At 43.5% G+C, this 21,940-nt stretch overlaps 1 protein-coding gene across 1 annotated transcript in view; it reads left to right on the top strand.

Moving 5' to 3' along the window:
• Positions 1-21,940, top strand: part of LOC115108124 (rab GTPase-activating protein 1-like) — a 159,670-nt gene that overhangs the window by 42,408 nt on the left and 95,322 nt on the right. Inside the window, exons 11-13 of the mRNA XM_029632116.2 lie at positions 221-347; positions 19,794-19,887; positions 20,543-20,693. Coding sequence (XP_029487976.1) covers positions 221-347; positions 19,794-19,887; positions 20,543-20,693 — 372 coding nt within the window. The remainder of the gene's footprint in view (positions 1-220; positions 348-19,793; positions 19,888-20,542; positions 20,694-21,940) is intronic.

A 21,940-nucleotide genomic window follows, 5' to 3' on the forward strand; every position in this document is an offset into this window, starting at 1 on the left:
GTTTCTGAAAATATTTGAGGATACCCAAAGAGAGACTGTCGCAACAGCTCTCACTCTGAACATTTTTTTTTTTTTCAGCGTGTAGAATTGACTCGTCAATTCTGCTGCAGTAGTAATGACCTGTTTAACTTTGTTTCTTGGTGCTGTGTCAAAATGAATCCTCCCACTGTATTATTTCTGCACCATATGTGACTTTGTGTGTGTGTGTGTGTGTGTATAGGGTGGTGGGAAGGGTGGCCAGGGTGATGCCATGTTGGAGGTGGTGAGCCTGCAGAGGGAGACTGAGAGGAGCAACGGGGGACGAGGCCGTCTGGCCTCTCCGGCTGAGGAAGAGGAGCCTGAGGAAGGTATTGAACTCTCCCTCTCGCTCTCTGTTTTCATCCTCATTTCATCATCGTATCTGTCTCTCTCTTTCCATATTTGACATCCTCTCTCTTACCTCTTGCTCTTTGTATCTATCCATCCATCCATATACGTTGCCCTGAAGACTAACTAAGAGTGCATTGTTGTTTTCTTGGCTAGCCTTTCAATCACCTTCCAAGGTCAACATGAGAACTTGCACACCTCTCCAGGTAAAATGCCTTGGCACATTGAATTCCATCCGCCTTGGCACATTGAATTCCATCCGCCTTGGCACATTGAATTCCATCCGCCTTGGCACATTGAATTCCATCCGCCTTGGCACATTGAATTCCATCCGCCTTGGCACATTGAATTCCATCCGCCTTGGCACATTGAATTCCATCCGCCTTGGCACATTGAATTCCATCCGCCTCGGCACATTGAATTCCATCCGCCTCGGCACATTGAATTCCATCCGCCTCAGTCACACGGACGACATAATTGTATTACCTAATATCGCTTGATTGAAAAATACACTATGTCTACTGCCGTAATGCTGAAAAACTTGCTATGTTCAATTTCAAAGAAAAACGACCTGCGTCTCAGAGCTTACTTAGATTGCTTTTAGAAAGAGTGTGTACAAGGTGAGAGAAAAAAAGAAATAGATTGCTTTGGCACAAATAGCTTGTTGGAGGATCATTTGTTTTATTTATATATTTCGGGCAATTGTTTCTCCTCGGTGGCGGGACACCTCATACAAATGAGATCATCTGTCCAGATATTCCCCCTGAATTGAACGTTATCAACACGTTGGCTCACTTTGCATTTTCCTGAGGCTCGCCCCCCTCCTCGTATCTGGTGGCCATGAATCAACTGTGAAGTTTAATTTAGTGTGTGTGTGTATGTGTGTGTGTGTGTGTGAGAACCGCTGTGAGGGGGAGGTGTTGGCAGGTGTGGATGTTTGTGTGGGGGAACGTTTGTTTGTGTGCGCGCTTTTGTGTCTGTGTGTTTCAGGCGTGTGTGTGTCTCAGACAGTGGGGAGTTATTTTTTTTTTTGGGTGTCGAGCGAGGCTGAGGCAAGACAGAATTCCAGAAGCTTTGGATGGGTTCTGGAGGCTCACCGGTTTCACTGGAGCACAGTCCAATCTGGTTAAGTAGGGTTGACTCATTGGTATCGCCGCACTGCTGCTGTGGGCTAAGACCACCTGGTGCCCATCTCGCCCTCCCTCCCCGGCTTGACTCAACACTACACAGCTCTGGAAGGAACACACTGCCTGCCACTGGTTTATTACCGAAAGGATTTCACTCTTCATTTTAGGAATGCTCATTCTGTGTTTTCCCATTTCCACCATCCTTTTAAAAATATGAATATTGAATGAGTAAGGTTTTTTAATACATAAGGATTAAGAAAACAAAGGGTTTTACATTGCCAGTGTAACAGTATAGCTTCCGTCCCTCTCCTCACCCCTACCTGGGCTCGAACCAGGAACACAACGACAACAGCCACAGCATTACCCACCGCTCCACAAAACCGCGGCCCTTGCAGAGGGGAATAACTACTCCAAGTCTCAGAGCAAGTGACGTTTGAAACGCTATTAGCGCGCACCCCGCTAACTAGCTAGCCATTTCACATCGATTACACCAGCCATTAGGCTGATAGGCTTGAAGTCATACAGAGCTGTGCTTGCGAAGAGCTGCTGGCAAAACGCACGCAAGTGCTGTTTGAATGAATGCTTACGAGCCTGCTGCTGCCTACCATCGCTCAGTCAGACTGCTCTATCAAATCATAGACTTAGTTATAACATAATAACACACAGAAATACGAGCCTTAGGTAATTAATATGGTTGAATCTGGAAACTATAATTTCAGTGAAATACGGAACCGTTCGGTATTTTATCTAACGGGTGGCATCCCTAAGTCTAAATATTCTTGTTACATTGCACAACCTTCAATGTTATGTCATAATTACGTAAAATTCTGGCAAATTAGTTCGCAATGAGCCAGGCGGCCCAAACTGTTGCATAGACCCTGACTCTGCATGCAATGAACGCAAGAGAAGTGACACAATTTCACCTGGTGAATATTGCCTGCTAACCTGGATTTCTTTTAGCTAAATATGCAGGTTTAAAAATATATACTTTTGTGTATTGACTTTAAGAAAGGCATTTGTGTTTATGGTTAGGTACAGTCGTCTAACGATTGTGCTTTTTTCGCAAATGCGCTTTTGTTAAATCATCCCCCAGCATTGCATCGATTATATGCAACGCAGGACACGCTAGATAAACTAGTAATATCATCAACCATGTGTAGTTATAACTAGTGATTATGATTGATAGTTTTTTATAAGATAAATGTAATGCTTGCTAGCAACTTACCTTGGCTTCTACTGCATTCGCGTAACAGGCAGGCTCCTTGTGGAGTGCAACGAGAGGCAGGTGGTTAGAGCGTTGGACTAGTTAACCGTAAGGTTGCAAGATTGAATCCCTGAGCTGACAAGGTAAAAATCTGTCGTTCTGCCCCTGAACAAGGCACTTAACCCACCGTTCCTAGAACGTCATTGAAAATAAGAATGTGTTCTTAACTGACTTGCCTAGTTAAATAAAGGTATAAAAGATCTGCGCCCAAAAATACAGATTTCCGATTGTTATGAAATCAGCCCTAATTAATCGGCCATTCCGATTAATCGGTCGACACAAAATGCATCCTCAGACATCTTTCTAGGGATTTAATGACTAGTGAAACTAAACAAAAACCCTCTTCTTATTACAGCACTCTAAGTACACAAACTAGAGCCGCCAGAAAATGTGTAGCGAGCTGGCATTTCTCCCAGTACTTTTCAATCTGGTGTGACGCCCGGCACATCACTTTCAAAGCAGCAGCACAGAACACGTTTACCAGACATAGTCATTAGTTTATGACTTAGAGAAGAAAAACCTTTTTTCACACTTATTTTGACAAGTTGACATAGTACCCCAATTTCTGCCTGTTTTATCTAGCGACTACGACCCTGTCCCAGTGTCACCCCCCACACTCGCTTCGGCAGGTGGATTCACTTGTCAGTCACAGTGGTCTCCTAGCTGCAGCCTACAGAGCCTCATCAACCACGCTTCTCAACAGCTTAGTTGCATCTCGTTTGACAGTCTGCATTCTGCACTTGGCTTCTTTTTTTCCGCTCACTCTCCTCTCCTGCCTGAGATGTGCCTGTACCAATCCGTCGAGACACTACTCCCCGCTACGTCAAAAGCGAATGTATGGTCCACAGAGGACTTCCAATTTGTGACTGCCCACTATGGCATGGACTTGGGCAGAAACCAGCTTGCTGTTTTACCAGAGCTAAAGAGAGGCAAGGGCGTCAGAACAGTGGATGACATAATGAATGAATTAAAGGGCATGGGAATGGTTGGCCGGCTATACCTAGAATTAGCTAAACTCATCCATATTTTTTTTGTGATACCAGTGTCAGAACGACTGCCAAAGCACAGAAGCTTAACAGTATGGCTATTCTTCAACCGGACAGGTGGGCAGCGCTTTACCTAAATAAAATAAAGGAATATCAGTGCACTTAAATTAGCAAAAATAAAATACACTTTTGGAATGTTTTAACCTATAAAAAGATCTCTCAGCTTTTGGAGCTTAAATAAAGACAATGTAACCCTGCTTTGCATAAAGCTTAGACTTCCTCCAGTGACAAAAAAAAAAGTTTCCTGTTGAAAAGCGGTATCCCAAGTATAAATACAGTAAAGTACACACACTTCAGAAAGATCGTAGAAATGTTTAAAATGTTTAAAGAACGTAGAAATGTTTAACTATTTTTTTAAACACTAATTAATGCAAGTCTTCGTGTATAGGCCCTTCTCCTTCAGTGTAGCTCACTGCCCAAGCAAAGCATCAATATAAAATAGCCTACAGGCAGTGAGCAGACCCGGTCAGCTTAAATAGATTGCCAATAAGGTAGGCGTGATTGTTACTCGTCTCTAATTGCTGCCATCTCAGCTGATGTGTCAGCCTGAGGCGGGGCACTCGGTTTCCCTTCTGAACTGGTTCCGCTTAATTTCAGAAAGAAAATGCCATGTAGAAATATGTTTAACCATTTATTAAGCAATGAATAATTCAAGTCTTGACATATAGGCTCTGCTCCTTCAGGGTAGCTCACTGGCCAAGCAAAGCATCAATATAAAATAGCCTACAGGTAGTGAGAGCGGTAAGCTATACCCTTCCCCAAAACAGCAAAACCTTACGCCAGCCGACTGTGTAGCTATGCCAGATATCATCACTTGACCAGCTAAAATAAACCTACGAGGGCCTCCTGAGCGCGGAGGTCTAAGGCACTGCATCGCAGTGCTGTATCACAACCGACTGTGATCGGCAGTTCCATAGGGCAGTGTCCGAGGGTTTGGCTGAGGGGGCTTTACTTGGCTCATCGCGCTCTAGCGACACCTTGTGGCGGGCCGGGCACCTGCAGGCTGTCCTGTGTCCAGTTGAACGGTGTTTCCTCCGACACATTGGTGCGGCTGGCTTCCGGGTTAAGCGGGCGGGTGTTAAGAAGTGCGGTTTGGTGGGTCATGTTTCGGAGGACCAATGACTCGACCTTCGCCTCCCGAGCCCATTGAGGAGTTGCAGCGATGAGACAAGATTGAAATTGGGGATAATGGGGTAAAATATATAAATAAGTGCATAAATATAAAGTCAACCTACAATCGCAAGAATGAATACTATGTTGGAATGTTAACCATATATGGCTTAAACTGAACGACTTATGACTCCTATCCCTCCTGACGTACTGCTGTGTACCCTCGATTTAAGGCCAGATAGTTCACACGTGCCAAGATGAAGCTTATCTGCCTATCTTGCCAATGTAGCAGTGTGAACCCAGCTGCCCTAGAGACGCACCGCCGGGTGCTCTCACTGATCTATACGAGTAGCCTGATCACCTGTGGCCGACATGAAATATCTATCATCTAGTGGGCTCCCGAGTGGCACAGCATCTCAGTGCAAGAGGCGTCACTACAGTCCCTGGTTCGGATCCAGGCTGCATCACAATGGGCCGTGTTTGGGAGTCCCATAGGGCGGCGCACAATTGGCCAAGCGTCGTCGGGGTTTGGCTGGGGTAGGCCGTCATTGTAAATAAGAATTTGTTCTTAACTGACTTGCCTAGTTAAATAATGGTTTAAATATATATATATATATTTTTTTAAAGCACAACCTAAGCAATATGCACGGGACTTGACTGCGATAACAACCAAAGCAATGATATTGACTGTTAGCTGAACCTTAATTTAACTAGGCAAGTCCGTTAAGAACAGATCTCTGAACGCCGACATAGCGATCTATATAAGGCATGGAACTCGCAAATTAACTTATCACTTTTGACGTCCATAATCTCCTTGGCGTTTCATCTTCATCATAGTGTTCATAGGAAGCAGAGGACCAGTACCCCATGATCTCCAGTGTGGATGCAGGGACAGATGGAGAAGCCATTGAAGCTGCGCCGATGCAAAACGGATAAGCTTTCCTATGGCTAAGGATATGGCCCCGCAGGAGGAGACAGAGCCGTGATGAAAAACCAGTATCTTGTCATTGGTTTGCCTGCATCGGTGACGAATAATGGATCACCCGGAGTGGCCAGTGGTCGCCATTGCAGGTAGCGTAACATGGAAAAGAGGACAGAAAGGAGAGTTAGTTTGAGCAATGGTAGCTTTACCCTTCCTATCAGTTTGGGAATGCTTACCCAACACGGTGAACGTGTGTCCCTGACTAAATCATGAGACCATGCAATGATTGAAGAGAAATTAAAATGAACTGTATTTTCCTACTGTAAAAACTCATAGAAAGACAACTGCCTCAAGTACAAATGATTGTATGAGCCGAACACCCTTAACATGAATCTATTTATATAGAGTGAGGGTGATAGTGACCTTCGTCGTTGCCTGAAGATTGCTCTTTTGAAGCCCATTTGGCAGATGCAACATAGCTAATGGACCACAGGCCGACAATCATGATCATATACCAATACTGCAAGAACTCGGGTAGGTTTCAAAATCCTCAGAAACATTTTAAATTGTAGCATGGTAGCAGCAGACGATTAGAGAGAAGTAGCAGCGGCGACGCAGAATTGGTTGCCAATAGCTCAGAGCTAGCCCTCGGCGCTGACGATGGAACCAGAGCCGCGATGAGATCCAGTGTCTTCTCACTGGTTGCCAGCATCAATGTTGAACAGAAGTTCGCCAGCTGCTGCCCGTGCTCAGCATGCAGGCAGCGTAACATGAGACAAAGCAGTGTTAGTTCCGGTGATGACAAGTGTTCCACATGTGAGCGTACATAATGCAAACAGAACTTAATGCAAACAGATCACGCAAAAACGAAAGGGAAGGAACATTTGAGTGTGTTCAGACTGAAGCGCACCCCCTTGAAGCCATCATGCAGACCGCATCTGGAAAAGTGTATTTTTGAACACCATTGCCTTAACGTGATTTTCAAACCTGCGCTACTGAGAGAGGAGATACTCTTTTGATATGCCTGACTGAATTTGGAATAGAAAAGACATGCGCGGTTATATAACAGAAGACATTGTACAGAGAGAAGACCATACAGTAGACTGCTGAATGGTACAGCTCAGCATACCATCACGTAGCAAAAAAACCCCACAGTATTACTAAAACCCGAAACCGCAGCTAAACGTTAAGCTACGTACCCACCTTATCTAAATAGCCTAATGTCATACTGAAATTGCTCAGCAGTAGCTGATGCGTCTGCAGCGTGCACAGTTGGGAGTGACCTGATGATCAAAACCTACAAACAGTCTACCTGAGTTGAAGGCTTACCGGCAGATACCATTAGACATAGCCATGAGCGAAGAATAAATTACCTGATAATGAGAGTGAGACCCCATAGATTACTAGAATAAGCCTAAAATAAGCTCTAAGAGACCTTCCCAAAAAGAGGCAATGAATGCTTGATCACTAACACTGATCGCCACGTGGGTGTTAAGCAATCCCACCACATGCTGGGTAATCCTAGTATAAACAGCCCATCTAACATGGTTGCAGCCTTGATTAGTCATCGCACAGCTATACGGCGTCAGCTCCCCCACTAAGGTCCAGGGTGATAACTTAAAATCTGAAGAGGAAAGGTTAGGATTAGGCACAAGTATTAATTTAAAATGAGGCCTCAATCCTATAGACAATTTGTGGGCAGAACTGAAAAAGCATGTGCTGGCAAGGAGGCATACAAACCTGACTCAGTTACTCTAGCTCTGTCAGGAGGAATGGGTCAAAATTCACCCAACTTATTGTGGAAGGCTACCCAAAATGTTTGACTCTAGTTAAACAATTTAAAGGCAATGCTACCAAATACTAATTGAGTGTATGTAAACTTCTGACCAACTGGGAATGTGATGAAAGAAATAAAAGCGAATATAAATAATTCTCTCTACTTTTATTCTGACATTTCACATTCTTAAAATAAAGTGGTGACAGCGGGACAGTTATGTACATGCATTGGACAGACAATTGTAGCGTAGGGTGTGAGATGCGACTGAAATTTCTCGGGTGAGGAGAGAGCTGGCCATGAAGCGCTGGGCATCTTGTTGTTATGACATGCATTAGCTATCTGAATTAGGCCCACAGAATTATACCTACAGAGGAGCGACTTCTATGAAGGATCTATGAATGTTGTTGAACTTCAGAGAGTTGTCTTAACCTGGGGTGGCAGGTAGCCTAGTGGTTAGAGCTTTGGGCTAGTAACCGAAAGGTTGCAAGATCAAATCCCTGAGCAGACAAGTCAAAAATCTTGTAAGCCCTTAACCAACAGTGCAGTTCAGAAGCTAAAGTAGATTATGCTTCGGAGGGGATGGTAGCCTTCACACACACACTTGCAAATATATGTTGCGTTTTTTTGTGGGACTGGGAAAAAAATGGCCGGAATGTAAAGTTATGTTATTAACCAGTTCCCTTGCTTTTAAAATAACTGTTCTGTTCCTTGAATGTATTTGAATGGTTTTCGTTTCTGTTCCCTGAACTGGTTCAAATTCCTGCTTTAAATCCTACCCTGTCATGTCACAGATTAAAAAAATATGACCTTGATTCTCATCTTTTAAACCACAGATCATGGAAACGTGCCATTTTTACATATGTAGCCATGGTATGGCGCTGGAGATAATGAATATGAGTTTGAAAAGTGGCGGAATTGCCCTTTAACGTCGCGTGTGTGTGTATAGAGTGAGATTCATATTTAAAGACATAAATTAGGGTTGCTGGGACTTTTTTGAATGGGTGTAAAACAGGAGAAATAACATCACCATTTGGACTCCAAAGGTGCCCAGAACACACATTCCAATGATCCAACAATGTAAACGGAGGTGGCTTTTCTGGCTTCCTGCAAGCACAGTTTTTCCGACACTGCACTTCTCATGTTTTTCCCGGGACAGCACGCTGATTCTTACTTGATGATGGGCTCTTGATTGTAAGAGGTTGGAATGGTCTTTGGACAAGTTTTGTTAGCACGCCTTGTTATCCAGGGAAACCTACAATGAGTACATTTACAGCACACCGTTACAGTAAGTTGCAGCTTGAATGTGCTCTGGGTACATTTTCTGCATTCTGCTGGACCTTACTCTGCTCTGCTGGAGTGGGACCATTCCAACTGCAAAAATAATAATAGGTGCTTCTGAGTGAGATGTCTGCCCACACCTGTCTTTTGAAACTTGGTACCTCCTTGGCGTTAGAGAGGCACTCTCCAAGGCCGGCACGGTGTCAAAAAAAAGCCTTGCCAGGGAGGAGAAGCCATTCACAGTAAAAATGTACAAGCATTTCTAAAGGTTCTGCTGTGTTCCAGCTGCCGGTGGAGGCGGCGTGAAAAGAAAGCCTTTCAGTGATTTCTAGCTGGAGGTCAGTCGCCATTGTAGACGGGACTGAAAGCTTTCCCAGTGTGTGAGGATGCTGCTGCTGCTGCCTGCCTGCACATTTCTTGCCAGTCACACATGCGCATACATTTTCTTGTATTATTGTAAATTACAATGTGCAGCAGTGTGACCCGGAATGTCTCCTTTTTCTCTATTTTTCAGTCAGCCCACTGATTTTTATTTTCAATGTGCTTTTTTTCATCCACACGAGCACACACGTGCACGTTCACATGCATTCACACAGCAAACACACAAGCACATGCACACTCATGACCCTACTGAATGGGTGGCAATCTACACACCCCAGCTCAAACCCTCTGCTCATGTGCTCAGCTCTGTACCTCGCCTATGAGATATAGGCTTTGTATGCAGCGAAGTCTGTTAGAAAGACCATATACTCTGAATATTCACTGAGTGTACAAAACATTTGGAACGCCTGCTCTTTCCATGACAGAGACTGACCCCAGCAATGCTCCCTGTAAGCAGCGCGTTGACGAGCAGTAGCCCCAAGGCTGCTGCGCAGCTCCACCTGGGACTGCCATGCAGAATAAATAACAGTCCACAGAGCGAAGCATGAGATTGAACTTCACCTAACTTTCTAGAGCAGTGGGCACCAGCCGGATTGACTGGTCGATCTCCAAGGCATTCCTAGTCGATCGCCAAACATTTTTGTTTAAAAAAAAAAAAAGAACGGTAAAGCCTTGTTCCTATTTTCTTTTTAATTCTCGGGCTGTTGGTAGTAGGTGCACCCGACTTCAGCTGCCCTGCGCACCAGGCAGGTGAACTGTTGCCATTTTGAACCATTTCATGTGTCTGAAGGTACAAATTCTACCTTCCCGGTGGTCCCGGAGAGCAAATCAAGTGCAATAGCCCTACCGCTCGCAAATTGAATGGCTCAGAATACCGCGTCTGCAGTAAAGTAGCAGGCATAAAAGAAAGCTACAGCGAAGTTGATACTGTGAGATTTCAAAACGTTTAAAACCATGACTAGAGAGAGACTGTCAACAAATACAGCAACGAGCTGCTGTTTTTATGATTGAGTTCATGTTTAAGTTCTTACTCAGCACTATCAACACTTTGTATTCAACACTTTAAAAAGCCATAAAATGTGCTTTCTTCCTATTTCCATTCATCTCTACAACAAGCATTGCAGCAGGATAAAAGAGTGTATCCATAGGCTTGCATTGTTTATTATTAGCGGCTTGCGTCTTTTTGAATATCAAGGAATATTTCTCTTTCCTTTTTCATATGAGTAACGACATGAATTTGTGCATAAGGCAGAAATAATGCGGTGTGACTCGAGTTTTGCCATCAGCTGGAAGATTATCCCTTTTTTAGTCAGTGTCAGTGGAGGAAAGGGAGAGCGGAAGGACTTTGAGAGGCAGACCCTCAGTCTGTTGCTCTCCCTCTGAGACTGAACATCAGTAAAATGACCACCCAGTAAAATGAAAAGCTCACTCCACTGTGCCTCACAAGTAATACAACAATGGATCTATTACCGGGGTGATCATATTGCCTACCTAATATTTAGACATTTAATTGGAAAAAAATGTCCTGAACAACAATACATTGGCAGGCAATTGAAGCAATTATAATGTATTGGGTCTTTAGCTTACTGCACAAACCTCATTGCTACAGTACTGTTTTTAATTGGTTAATGTTGCATAGGCTTACGTTTAAAAACAAATCTGATTGGTAGATCTCGGCTTGCATTTTGACTCCGTGATCTTGACTCAAAAGGTTGGTGACCACTGTTCTAGAGTTTTCCCTGTTAACACTATCAACGTTTCCCTTTACTGTGGCAATTGTGATCGAATCAATGCAATATTAGCCACATTCAATGCAACATACTGAAACAAAATGAGCTATGCCAGAGTTTTTTTTGTAGGCAGAACGCATCGGAGTAGGGTTTTATTGTATTGACACACACTACACAGCCCGTAGTCTACACAGACTGGTGCAGCATAACCGATCAGAGCTGCAGTAGGCTTATATGAAATTGACCATTGCCATATATGGATCTTTGACATTTACTTTGAACTGGACTGTGTTTACAGCATGAGCGGTCGTGAGTAGATGCGCTTGTTTTGATATTAACGTGAGAGCTGCATGTAGCCACGTGTGCACATTTGATTCATATCCTTTGCTAGTTAGTGAGTTATTAGCCCAATTATATATCATTTGTAGCCAGCAATGGGGGAGTGAATTGCTTTCTACAATAGTACAAAACATATACATTTTGAGACAGCTTAAAAAAGAGTCGGGTAAAGATCTTTTTTTGTTTAAAGGGTTAGTGTTGTGTTTAGAGACAGGCATGAATAAGCTAAGTAGCCAGTAGGCAGAGGGTAGCATCATTTGTCTGATTCTCTGTAATAATGGTATGGGAATAATGCATTTTATTTTGTAAAGTTGTTTCTTGCATCAAACAACACATTTTCAGTCACATCCTTGTCTGAAGGACAAGTAGATAAACAGGTTAAGGTCAAGCCCTGCATGGTTTTTATTTTTATTTTTTTATTCTCATGGAATGTAGGCCTACATTGAACACTACACATTGGCTGCTACTGTAGGCTGAATGATAGAACAGCTATTTCCATGTTATGGGATGTATTTTCTCCATTGTTTTTGATGGTAGGCCACTCTGGTAGGCCTGCATTATGATCAAATAGCCACAGTTGCCTACTTGGCCACTGTTAAAACTGTAACTTAAAGCGGGTACAGACTCAGTGTTCACAGTAAATGCTCGCTGGAACTTGCACAGAACATTCACAATTGTCAAGTTTGAGCTCAGCAGACCAGAAATTTTCTCAGTGCCAAAAAAATCTATAGGGAACATTGCTGACCAGGTGAAAGCTATGGTCCCTTATTGATGTCACCTGTTAAATCCACTTCAATCAGTGTAGATGAAGGGGAGGAGACAGGTTAAATAATGATTTCTATATTCAAGACAATTGAGACATGGATTGTGTATGTGTGAGGGTGAATGGGCAAGATACAATTTTGAAGTGCCTTTTGAACGGGATACGGTAGTCGGTGCCAGTTTGTGTCAAGAACTGCAACGCTGCTGTGCTTTTCACGCTCAACAGTTTCCCGTGTGTATCAAGAATGGTCCACCACCCAAAGGGCGTCCAGCCAACTTCACACGACTGCTGGAAGCATTGGAGTCAACGTGGGCCATCGTACCTGTGGAACGCTTTCGACACCTTGCGTGCCATGCCCCGACGAACTAAGGCTGTTCTGAGGGCAGAAACGGGGGTGCAACTTGATATTAGGAAGGTGTTCCTCATGTTTTGTGCACTCAGTGTAGTTTGTAAGATATAGGCCCTCTATGTTGTCTATGAGATAAAGACCATGTTTGTAGTCTGCGTTATAGGCTCTGTACACAGCCTGTGAGATATAGGCTTTGTTTGCAGCCAAGCCTTTGAGGAAGACAATATATTCTGTATATAGTTTGTGAGATATTGACTAGTGCATGTAGTCTGAGATACAGTGCCTATAGAAAGTCACCACCCTTGGATTTCTGAAATGTTATTGTTGCAAAGTGGGATTAAAATGTATTTAATTCTGGGCTTTTTTGTCAATCTACAAAAAATAAAATGCTAATATACCTTGATTAGTTAAGTATTCATTCCCCTGAGTCAAAACATGTTAGAAACACCTTTGGCAGCAATTACAGCTGTGAGTTTTTTGGGGGGTAAGTCTCCAAGAGCTTTTCTCTGTCAAGGTGATGGGTATCATGGCTAGGTAGCAATTTAAGTCTTGCCATAGATTATCAATCAGATTGAAGTCAAAACTGTAACTTGGCCACTCAGTGTCTTCTTGGTAAGCAACTCCAGTGTATATTTTGCTTTGTGTTGTAGGTTATTGTCCTGCTGAAAGGTGAATTGGTCTGTGCTTTGCTCCGTTACGTTTTTCATCCTGAAAACTTCCCGGTCTTTGCCGATGTTAAACATGCCCATACCTTGATGCAGCCGCTAACATGCTTGAAAATAAGGAGGCAGTTATTCAGTGATGTGTTGTTGGATTTGCCCCAAACATAAGGCTTTGCATTTAGGCTAAAAAGTGTGTTCCTTTGCAGTATTACTTTAGTGCCTCGTTGCATACATATGCATGTTTTGCGTATTTCTATTCTATATATTTTAATATTTTTCACTCTGTCATTTAGGTCATTATTGTGGAGTCACTACAATGTTGTTGATCCATCCTCAGTTTTTGCTCATCACAGCCATTGAACTCTGTAGCTGTTTTCAAGTTTCCCTTCCTGTCCTGCAGCTCAGTTTAGAAGGACTTCGTCTTTGATGTGTCTGGGTGGGTTTAATACATCATCCACAGCACAATGATTAACTTGACCATGCTTAAAGATTTTTTCAATATCTCATTTGTTATTGTTAACCATCTAACAATCACTGCCCTTTATAAGGCTTTCCCTGGTCTTGGTAGTTTAATCTGTGCTTGAAATTCAATACCTGTCTGGGGGACCTTTTTAAAGATGTTTTATGTATGGGGACAAAATAAGGGGGCTAGTCATTCATTCACTTTCACATTATTTTTTTTATTGTTGTTGATCAATGACCGAAAACTACAATGAAATATATTTCAATCCCACTTTCCAACGCAACATGTGAAAAAAGTTCAGGGGGGGTTGTAGACTTTCTATAGGCGCTGTAGCCTCTGCATGTAGTCTGTAGGATCTGAGATAAAGCCTCTGCGTGTAGTCTGTAGGATCTGAGATAAAGCCTCTGCGTGTAGTCTGTAGGATCTGAGATAAAGCCTCTGCGTGTAGTCTGTAGGATCTGAGATAAAGCCTCTGCGTGTAGTCTGTAGGATCTGAGATAAAGCCTCTGCTTGTAGTCTGTAGGATCTGAGATAAAGCCTCTGCGTGTAGTCTGTAGGATCTGAGATAAAGCATCTGCGTGTACAGTCATGGCCAAACGTTGAGAATGACCCAAATATTAATTTTCACAAAGTCTGCTGCCTCAGTTTGTATGACGGCAATTTGCATATACTCCAGAATGTTATGAAGAGTGATCAGATGAATTGCAAAGTCCCTCTTTGCCATGCAAATTAACTGAATCCCCCCCCAAAACTTTTCCACTGCATTTCAGCCCTGCCACAAAAGGACCAGGCTTACATCATGTCAGTGATTCTCTCGTTAACACAGGTGTGAGTGTTGACAAGGACAAGGCTGGAGATCACTCTGTCATGCTGATTGAGTTTGAATAATAGACTGGAACCTTCAAAAGGAGGGTGGTGCTTGGAATCATTGTTCTTCCTCTGTCAACCATGGTTACCTGCAAGAAAACACATGTCGTCATCATTGCTTTCCACAAAAAGAGCTTCACAGGCAAGGATATTGCTGCCAGTAAGTCAATAATAAATCATCCATTTATCGGATCATCTAGAACTTCAATTGTTTTGAAGAAGGCTTCAGGGCGCCCAAGAAAGTGCAGCAAGCGCCAGGACCGTCTCCTAAAGTTGATTCAGCTGCGGGATCGGGGCACCACCAGTACAGAGCTTGCTCAGGAATGACAGCAGGCAGGTGTAAGTGCATCTGCACGCACAGTGAGGCGAATACTTTTGGAGGATGGCCTGGTGTCAAGAAGGGCAGCAAAGATGCCACTTCTCTCCAGGAGAAATATAAGGGACAGGCTGATATTCTGCAAAAGGTACAGGTAAAGCATCCTGAGACCTTTCATGTGTGGGGTTGCTTCTCAGCCAAGGGAGTGGGCTCACTCACAATTAAGCCTAAACACAGCCATGAATAAAGAATGGTACCAACATATCCTCCGAGAACAACTTCTACCCAAAAGTAACTGCTATTCATGTGTAATTACATGATTCTGACATGCATAACCTTGGTATATTTGGAAAAAAGACATCTGAGAGATTATGAGGAAATTATCAGAAGATATGAGTTACATAGGTCAAGCACACACAAAATAACCTTTTATTTTGAAAGTCATCTTGCATTGACCAGATATAAGTGAATTATTGATGACTAGAGCTGGAAACACATCAGATCGCTTCCACAACGTGAACTGTACCAGGAAAGAAAATGGGATTGATAGACCTAACAACTAGAAATGGGCAGATGTTTTAGTAAGTGGTGTCAGGTGTGGTCACGGGATGTTGCCAAGTGTCCCTAAACCTCTCCAAAGTGGTACATGTCTGTAAATTAGGTTATCCAGTGCTCTAACTTATTTTCAATCCCTAAATGCTATTTGTTAAGTTTAAAAACACAATTTCTACCATATCAACCCCACTCAAACATTGTGGTGGTGTTATGGGGTATCCAGGGTACATTCAAATGTTGTTTCACCCTCTCCAAAGTGTCCGAATGTAGTAATTGCACTGTTTTTGCACACTTGATGTGCCTAAAAGTTATTGTTCACTATAAAAACTACATTTACACAACACCAACCTCTCTCAAACGTTGGTGGTGTCTGGGGACATACAGGGGATATCAGTGTTTTTTTCAACCTTTCCAAAGTGTTTGGAAGTTTAGCCTAGGCATATCCAATGTACTGGTCCCCTGTTTACAAAAACCATATAAAAGCAATGTGTGTGTGTGTATGTGCACACACTGCTCAAAAAAATAAAGGGAACACTTAAACAACACAATGTAACTCCAAGTCAATCAAACTGTCCACTTGGGAAGCAACACTGATTGACAATAAATTTCACATGCTGTTGTGCAAATGGAATAGACAACAGGTGGAAATTATAGGCAATTAGCAAGACACCCCCAATAAAGGAGTGGTTCTGCAGGTGGTGACCACAGACCACTTCTCAGTTTCTATGCTTCCTGGCTGATGTTTTGGTCACTTTTGAATGCTGGTGGTGCTTTCACTCTAGTGGTAGCATGAGACTGAGTCTACAACTCACACAAGTGGCTCAGGTAGTGCAGCTCATCCAGGATGGCACATCAATGCGAGCTGTGGCAAGAAGGTTTGCTGTGTCTCAGCGTAGTGTCCAGAGCATGGAGGCGCTACCAGGAGACAGGCCAGTACATCAGGAGATGTGGAGGAGGATGCAGGAGGGCAGCAACCCAGCAGCAGGACAACAACCCAGCAGCAGGACAACAACCCAGCAGCAGGACCGCTACCTCTGCCTTTGTGCAAGGAGGAGCAGGAGGAGCCCTGCAAAATGACCTCCAGCAGGCCACAAATGTGCATGTGTCTGCTCAAACGGTCAGAAACAGACACCATGAGGGTGGTATGAGGGTCCGACATCCACAGGTGGGGGTTGTGCTTACAGCCCAACACCGTGCAGGACGTTTGGCATTTGCCAGAGAACACCAAGATTGGCAAATTCGCCACTGGCGCCCTGTGCTCTTCACAGATGAAAGCAGGTTCACACTGAGCACATGTGACAGCCGTGGAGAACGTTCTGCTGCCTGCAACATCCTCCAGCATGACCGGTTTGGCTGTGGGTCAGTCATGGTGTGGGGTGGCATTTCTTTGGGGGCCCGCAGAGCCCTCCATGTGCTCGCCAGAGGTAGCCTGCCTGCCATTAGGTACCAAGATGAGATCCTCAGACCCCTTGTGAGACCATATGCTGGTGCGGTTGGCCCTGGGTTCCTCCTAATGCAAGACAATGCTAGACCTCATGTGGCTGGAGTGTGTCAGCAGTTCCTGCAAGAGGAAGGCATTGATGCTATGGACTGGCCCGCAAGTTCCCCAGAACGGAATCCAATTGAGCACATCTGGGACATCATGTCTCGCTCCATCCACCAACCACAGACTGTCCAGGAGTTGGCGGATGCTTTAGTCCAGGTCTGGGAGGAGTTCCTCAGGAGACCATCCGCCACCTCATCGGAGCATGCCCAGGCGTTGTGGGGAGGTCCATACGTAATTTGCAAATAAATCCATTAAAAATCCTACAATGTGATTTCCTGGAATTTTTTTCTCATTTTGTCTTTCATAGTTGAAGTGTTCCTATGATGAAAATTACAGGCCTCTCATCTTTTTAAGTGGGAGAACTTGCACAATTGGTGGCTGACTAAATACTTTTTTGCCCCACTGTATATATGTATATATATATGTGTATGTATATATATATATTTATATATATTTTTTTATATATATATTTATATAAATATGTATATTTATATAAATAAATAAATATATATATAAATATATATCTACATATATATATTTTCTATGAACAGCATGGGATTGTCCACAAAGAGCATGTACCCACTGCAAAGTAAGGGGAAGTCACACCGAATTACAGTTACACTACCTTTACAAAACAACATTACCTTAAAGTTTAGGCTTGGTGTTTTTACTTTACCTGTACAGTGTCTCACATAGAAGGTGTGAAGCACACACACAATGCAAACAGTAACACTTTGGAGATGAAGGCAGAGGTGAGAACCACAAATAAACAATGGTCATGAGAGTTCAGTAGCCTCTCCAAAGTTACAATGAAATTTAGAACAGAAACTGAACTAATATGAAACATAAAAATATATATATTTTCTTTAACTATGCAAGTCAGTTAAGAACAAACCCGGATGATACTGGGCCAATTGTGAGCTGCCTTAGACTGTTGTGCCACTTGGGAGCCCATAGACAATAACTACTTTGGAATTATATAAAATTGAAATGACAGAGTTTAATGGCTGTGATAGGTGATAACTGAGGATGAATCAACATTGTAGTTACTCCACAATACTAAAAAAAGACAGAGTGTAAAGAGAAAGCCTTTACATAATACAAATATTCAAAAACATGTTTTGCAATAAGGCGATAAAGTAATACTGCAAAAAACACATCACTGAGTACCACGCTTCATATTTTCAAGCATGGTGATACTGTAGCTGCATCGTGTTATGGGTATGCTTGTCATCGGCAAAGACTAGGGAGTTTTTTTTGATAAAAAGAAACGGAATAGAGCTAAGCACAGGCAAAGTCCTAGAGGAAAATCTGGTTGTCTTTCCAACAGACACTGGAAGACAAATCCTTTTTATTTTTTTTCTCTCACCAATTTCGTGGTATCCAATTGGTAGTTAGTCTTGTCTCATCGCTGCAACTCCCATACGGACGCGGGAGAGGCGAAGGTCACGAGCCGTGCGTCCTCCGAAACACAACCCAACCAAGCCGCACTGCTTCTTGACATAATGCCCACTTAACACGGAAGCCAGCCACACCAATGTGTCGGAGGAAACACTGTACACCCGGTGACCATGTCAGCGTGCACTGTGCAGGAGTCGCTAGTACGCGATGGGACAAGGACATCCCTGCCGGCCAAACCCTCCCCTAACCTGGACGACGCTGGGCCAATTGTGCACAGCCCCATGTGTCTCCCGTCCTCCTGCGACACAGCCTCTACTCAAACCCAGAATCTCTAGTGGCACAGCTAGCACTGCGATGCAGTGCCTTAGACCGCTGCGCCACTCAGGAGGCCCGTGGCGGAAGACAAATCCACCTTTCACCAGGACAATAACCTGAAGCTCAAGGCCAACTATACACTGGAGTTGTTTACCAAGAAGACATTGAATGATCCTGACCTAGTTACAGTTTTGACTTAAATCTGCTTGAAAATCAATGGCAACACTTGAAAATGGATGTCTAGCGTTGACCAATTTGACAGATTTTGAATATTTATTTTGAATAATAACGGGCAATCCAGGTGTGCAAAGCGCTTCGACTTACCTGGAAAGAATCACAGCTGTATTTGTGACAAAGGTTATTCATAACGTTTATTGAATACTTATCTAATCAAGATATATCAGGGTTTCATTTTCCAATAATAATGCAATTTTTTATTCCTCTTTCCAATTTGACAGAGTATTCTGTGTAGCTCGTTGACAAGAAAATTCCAATTAAATCCATTTTAATCCTACTTTGTAACACAACAAAATGTGGATAAAGTCAAGGGTGTGAATACTTTCGGAAAGGCACCGCATGATGTTTTTTCCTTTGTAGCCAATCACCCTGCCCGCATGGAGCTGTCTGCTCCACAGCCACTCAATGTGTGAGACAGCCAGGTCCGCTTCAGACCTCATCGTGCTCGAGTGTGTGAGACAGACGAACGTGTGTGTGTTTTAAAACGCGAATAAGGGTACTTCTCTCAGCTGTTATTGGGAATCAGAGCTCCATCATGAGAGGAGAGCATTAGGCAGCCCAGTTTACAGCAGCCCAGGGGACTGCAGCTCTGGCTTGCTTAACACTGTACTAATGTTTGATGACTTCCAGTTCAATTTGGATTTCAAATTAGAAATGGATACATCTAACTGTTAGTTTTTAACGATAATAGCAGTGTTCAAATGATACATTGACTCTTTGAAATGTCCGAAGTCTCTAAGGGGTGCCCCACATATCTTTTGACGATTTTGATTGGGGCTCATTTTGATATTTCTAGTTGTTATAGAGTGGCCCCACAATCCCCTAACCCTGCTGTAATTCAAACCCTAATAATAGCATAGGCATTCAATATTGTTCACAAATCGCAAACCTCTCATAATACAAGACTGGTTGTTCCTGACGAGCCAGAGATGACAAACTGGCCTCTGATATTAAACTCCGGTCCTTGTGTCTTCGGCAGATAGTGACAGCGAGATCTCCAGTGGGACCGGTGATGTGTCCAAAGACTGCCCTGAGAAGATTCTGGAGTCCTGGGGTGGAATCCTCAACAGATGGTAAGACTCACAGGGAGTGTGGCAGTCATGATGACCACAATTGGGCAGTTTACTGAAAATGTATGGAATCATTGAGTTGAGGAGGAGGATGATGATGATGATGAAGGATTGCATGCATGGGCACACTTTTTCCACAGTAGAGATGTAGCGTTCATAAACATTCATAAAGCCTTCATATGTGTGACGATATAAGTCATACTGTATGTACCATATGGCTGCTCCTTCCACTGAGATTCATCCGTCGTTGATGTACAACACTGTTTATGCGACTGTCATATTACACGTCATCTTCTCCCTACGCTTTGTAACTAACCGTAGGTGTATCTCACAAGAGACTATATGCAAGTCCTAACCGAAAGCTGTAGAGAACTGTTTGATTACTTGAATGAAACGCGTTCACTGTATACATTTTCCGATCATGTGAATTGGTTTGCATTGTGTGTGGTCACGTTAATAACATTATTTCAAGGGGCCTCCATTTCAGTCCTCATAAAAACAGACCCAGGAACGCAACATTGATAATGGATATCCCCGCCCATGCCTGTACTGTAGATAGCCTTTTACCCTGATAAGAATTTGCTGCTTTTATGAAGAGTAGAACTCAATGTCTTCATATATATCAGATTCTTAACTACCTCTGTGGTGTGTGTGTCAGGCATGGGAACCTGTCTGTGCGGCCTAAGGGCCTGACGGCGCTGGTAAAGCCTGGGGTCCCTGAGGCCCTCAGGGCTGAGGTCTGGCAGCTCCTCTCAGGCTGCCAAAGTGACCAGGACCTGCTTGATAAATACCGCATCCTCATCACCAAGGTAAGGCGAGAAAGGCATGCGCATGCGTGCGCACTGAGACACGCGCATGCGTGCGCACTGAGACACACGCAAGCACACTGAGACACACGCAAGCACACTGAGACACACGCAAGCACACTGAGACACACGCAAGCACACTGAGACACACGCAAACACGATGAGACACACAGAAGCACACACCTATTTATCAACATAATCTCACGCACAAAGATGTTCACTGATACTCACACGCTGTGCTCAGTGAATCACATGCTTAAAGACACGCACTCGCACACGATTAGTGATTCTCACATGTATTTGAATGTACTCCAGTTCTGTTGTCTGAAGTGTAAAGGTTGAGAAGTTGCCTTCAAAATGGTCGCATGTTGGCTGTAATTAAAATGTAAGTGTTGCAGAAATGAACACAAGAGTTAGGAAAATACGTGTACTGTATAACCACCTTGCAAATTGTCATTTCGAGTGCAGAGACAATCCTTAAAGACGTTGGTGTGAAAAACATGCTCTTCAACTTGGGGTCGTGAAAGTGTAGTAATGATTTGCATCAACGTGCCCTGCAGGGAATCTCTCTCATACCTATTCCAGTAGGTGCCACCTTGCAGTTGTCCCTCGTTCCCCTGGAGAGACCGAAGGACTGTCACAACAGGCCAGTAAATTAGCTCCATAAAGAGCCTTCCGTTTTAGAATTGGAAAAACTTCATGGTCCACACAATTTGGAAATGTCATTGGCTTCACCATGACATGATTGACATAGAAACAGCATTGAAACATCAGAAGCACCTCATCGTTTTACATTTACATTTAAGTCATTTAGCAGACGCTCTTATCCGTCAAAGTCATTTCAGTTGAACTTGAATTTGCCCGACAATATCAGTTCAACTAGAATATGCCAGATTGTTTCGGTGCATCTTGAATTAACCGGATCATTTGAATTCAACTTGAGTTTTGCCAGATCAGTTCAGTTCCAACTTGAATGTGGATGGTCTGATCCCACAGCGAGCCGAGTTGTGCCTTTAGCTAATTCTCTTATGTTTCTCTTGGAGGTATGCTGGTTCTGATGCCAAGTATGGGTGATGGCAGGAGTTTTCCCACAGTAAAAAGGCAGTGCTGTTGACTCTGGCACAATTTAACAGTCCTCGTGGTTTAAATACATTTTTGGGGGGATTTGGTTTGACAAGGGGATAGGGAAGGGACATTGGGACACTCGGATTTGAGTGTCTGACAACAAGCTGTATGGCGCTTTCAAAATC

This window comes from Oncorhynchus nerka, linkage group LG24, assembly GCF_034236695.1.
Source record: "Oncorhynchus nerka isolate Pitt River linkage group LG24, Oner_Uvic_2.0, whole genome shotgun sequence".
NCBI classification, from domain to species: domain Eukaryota; kingdom Metazoa; phylum Chordata; class Actinopteri; order Salmoniformes; family Salmonidae; genus Oncorhynchus; species Oncorhynchus nerka.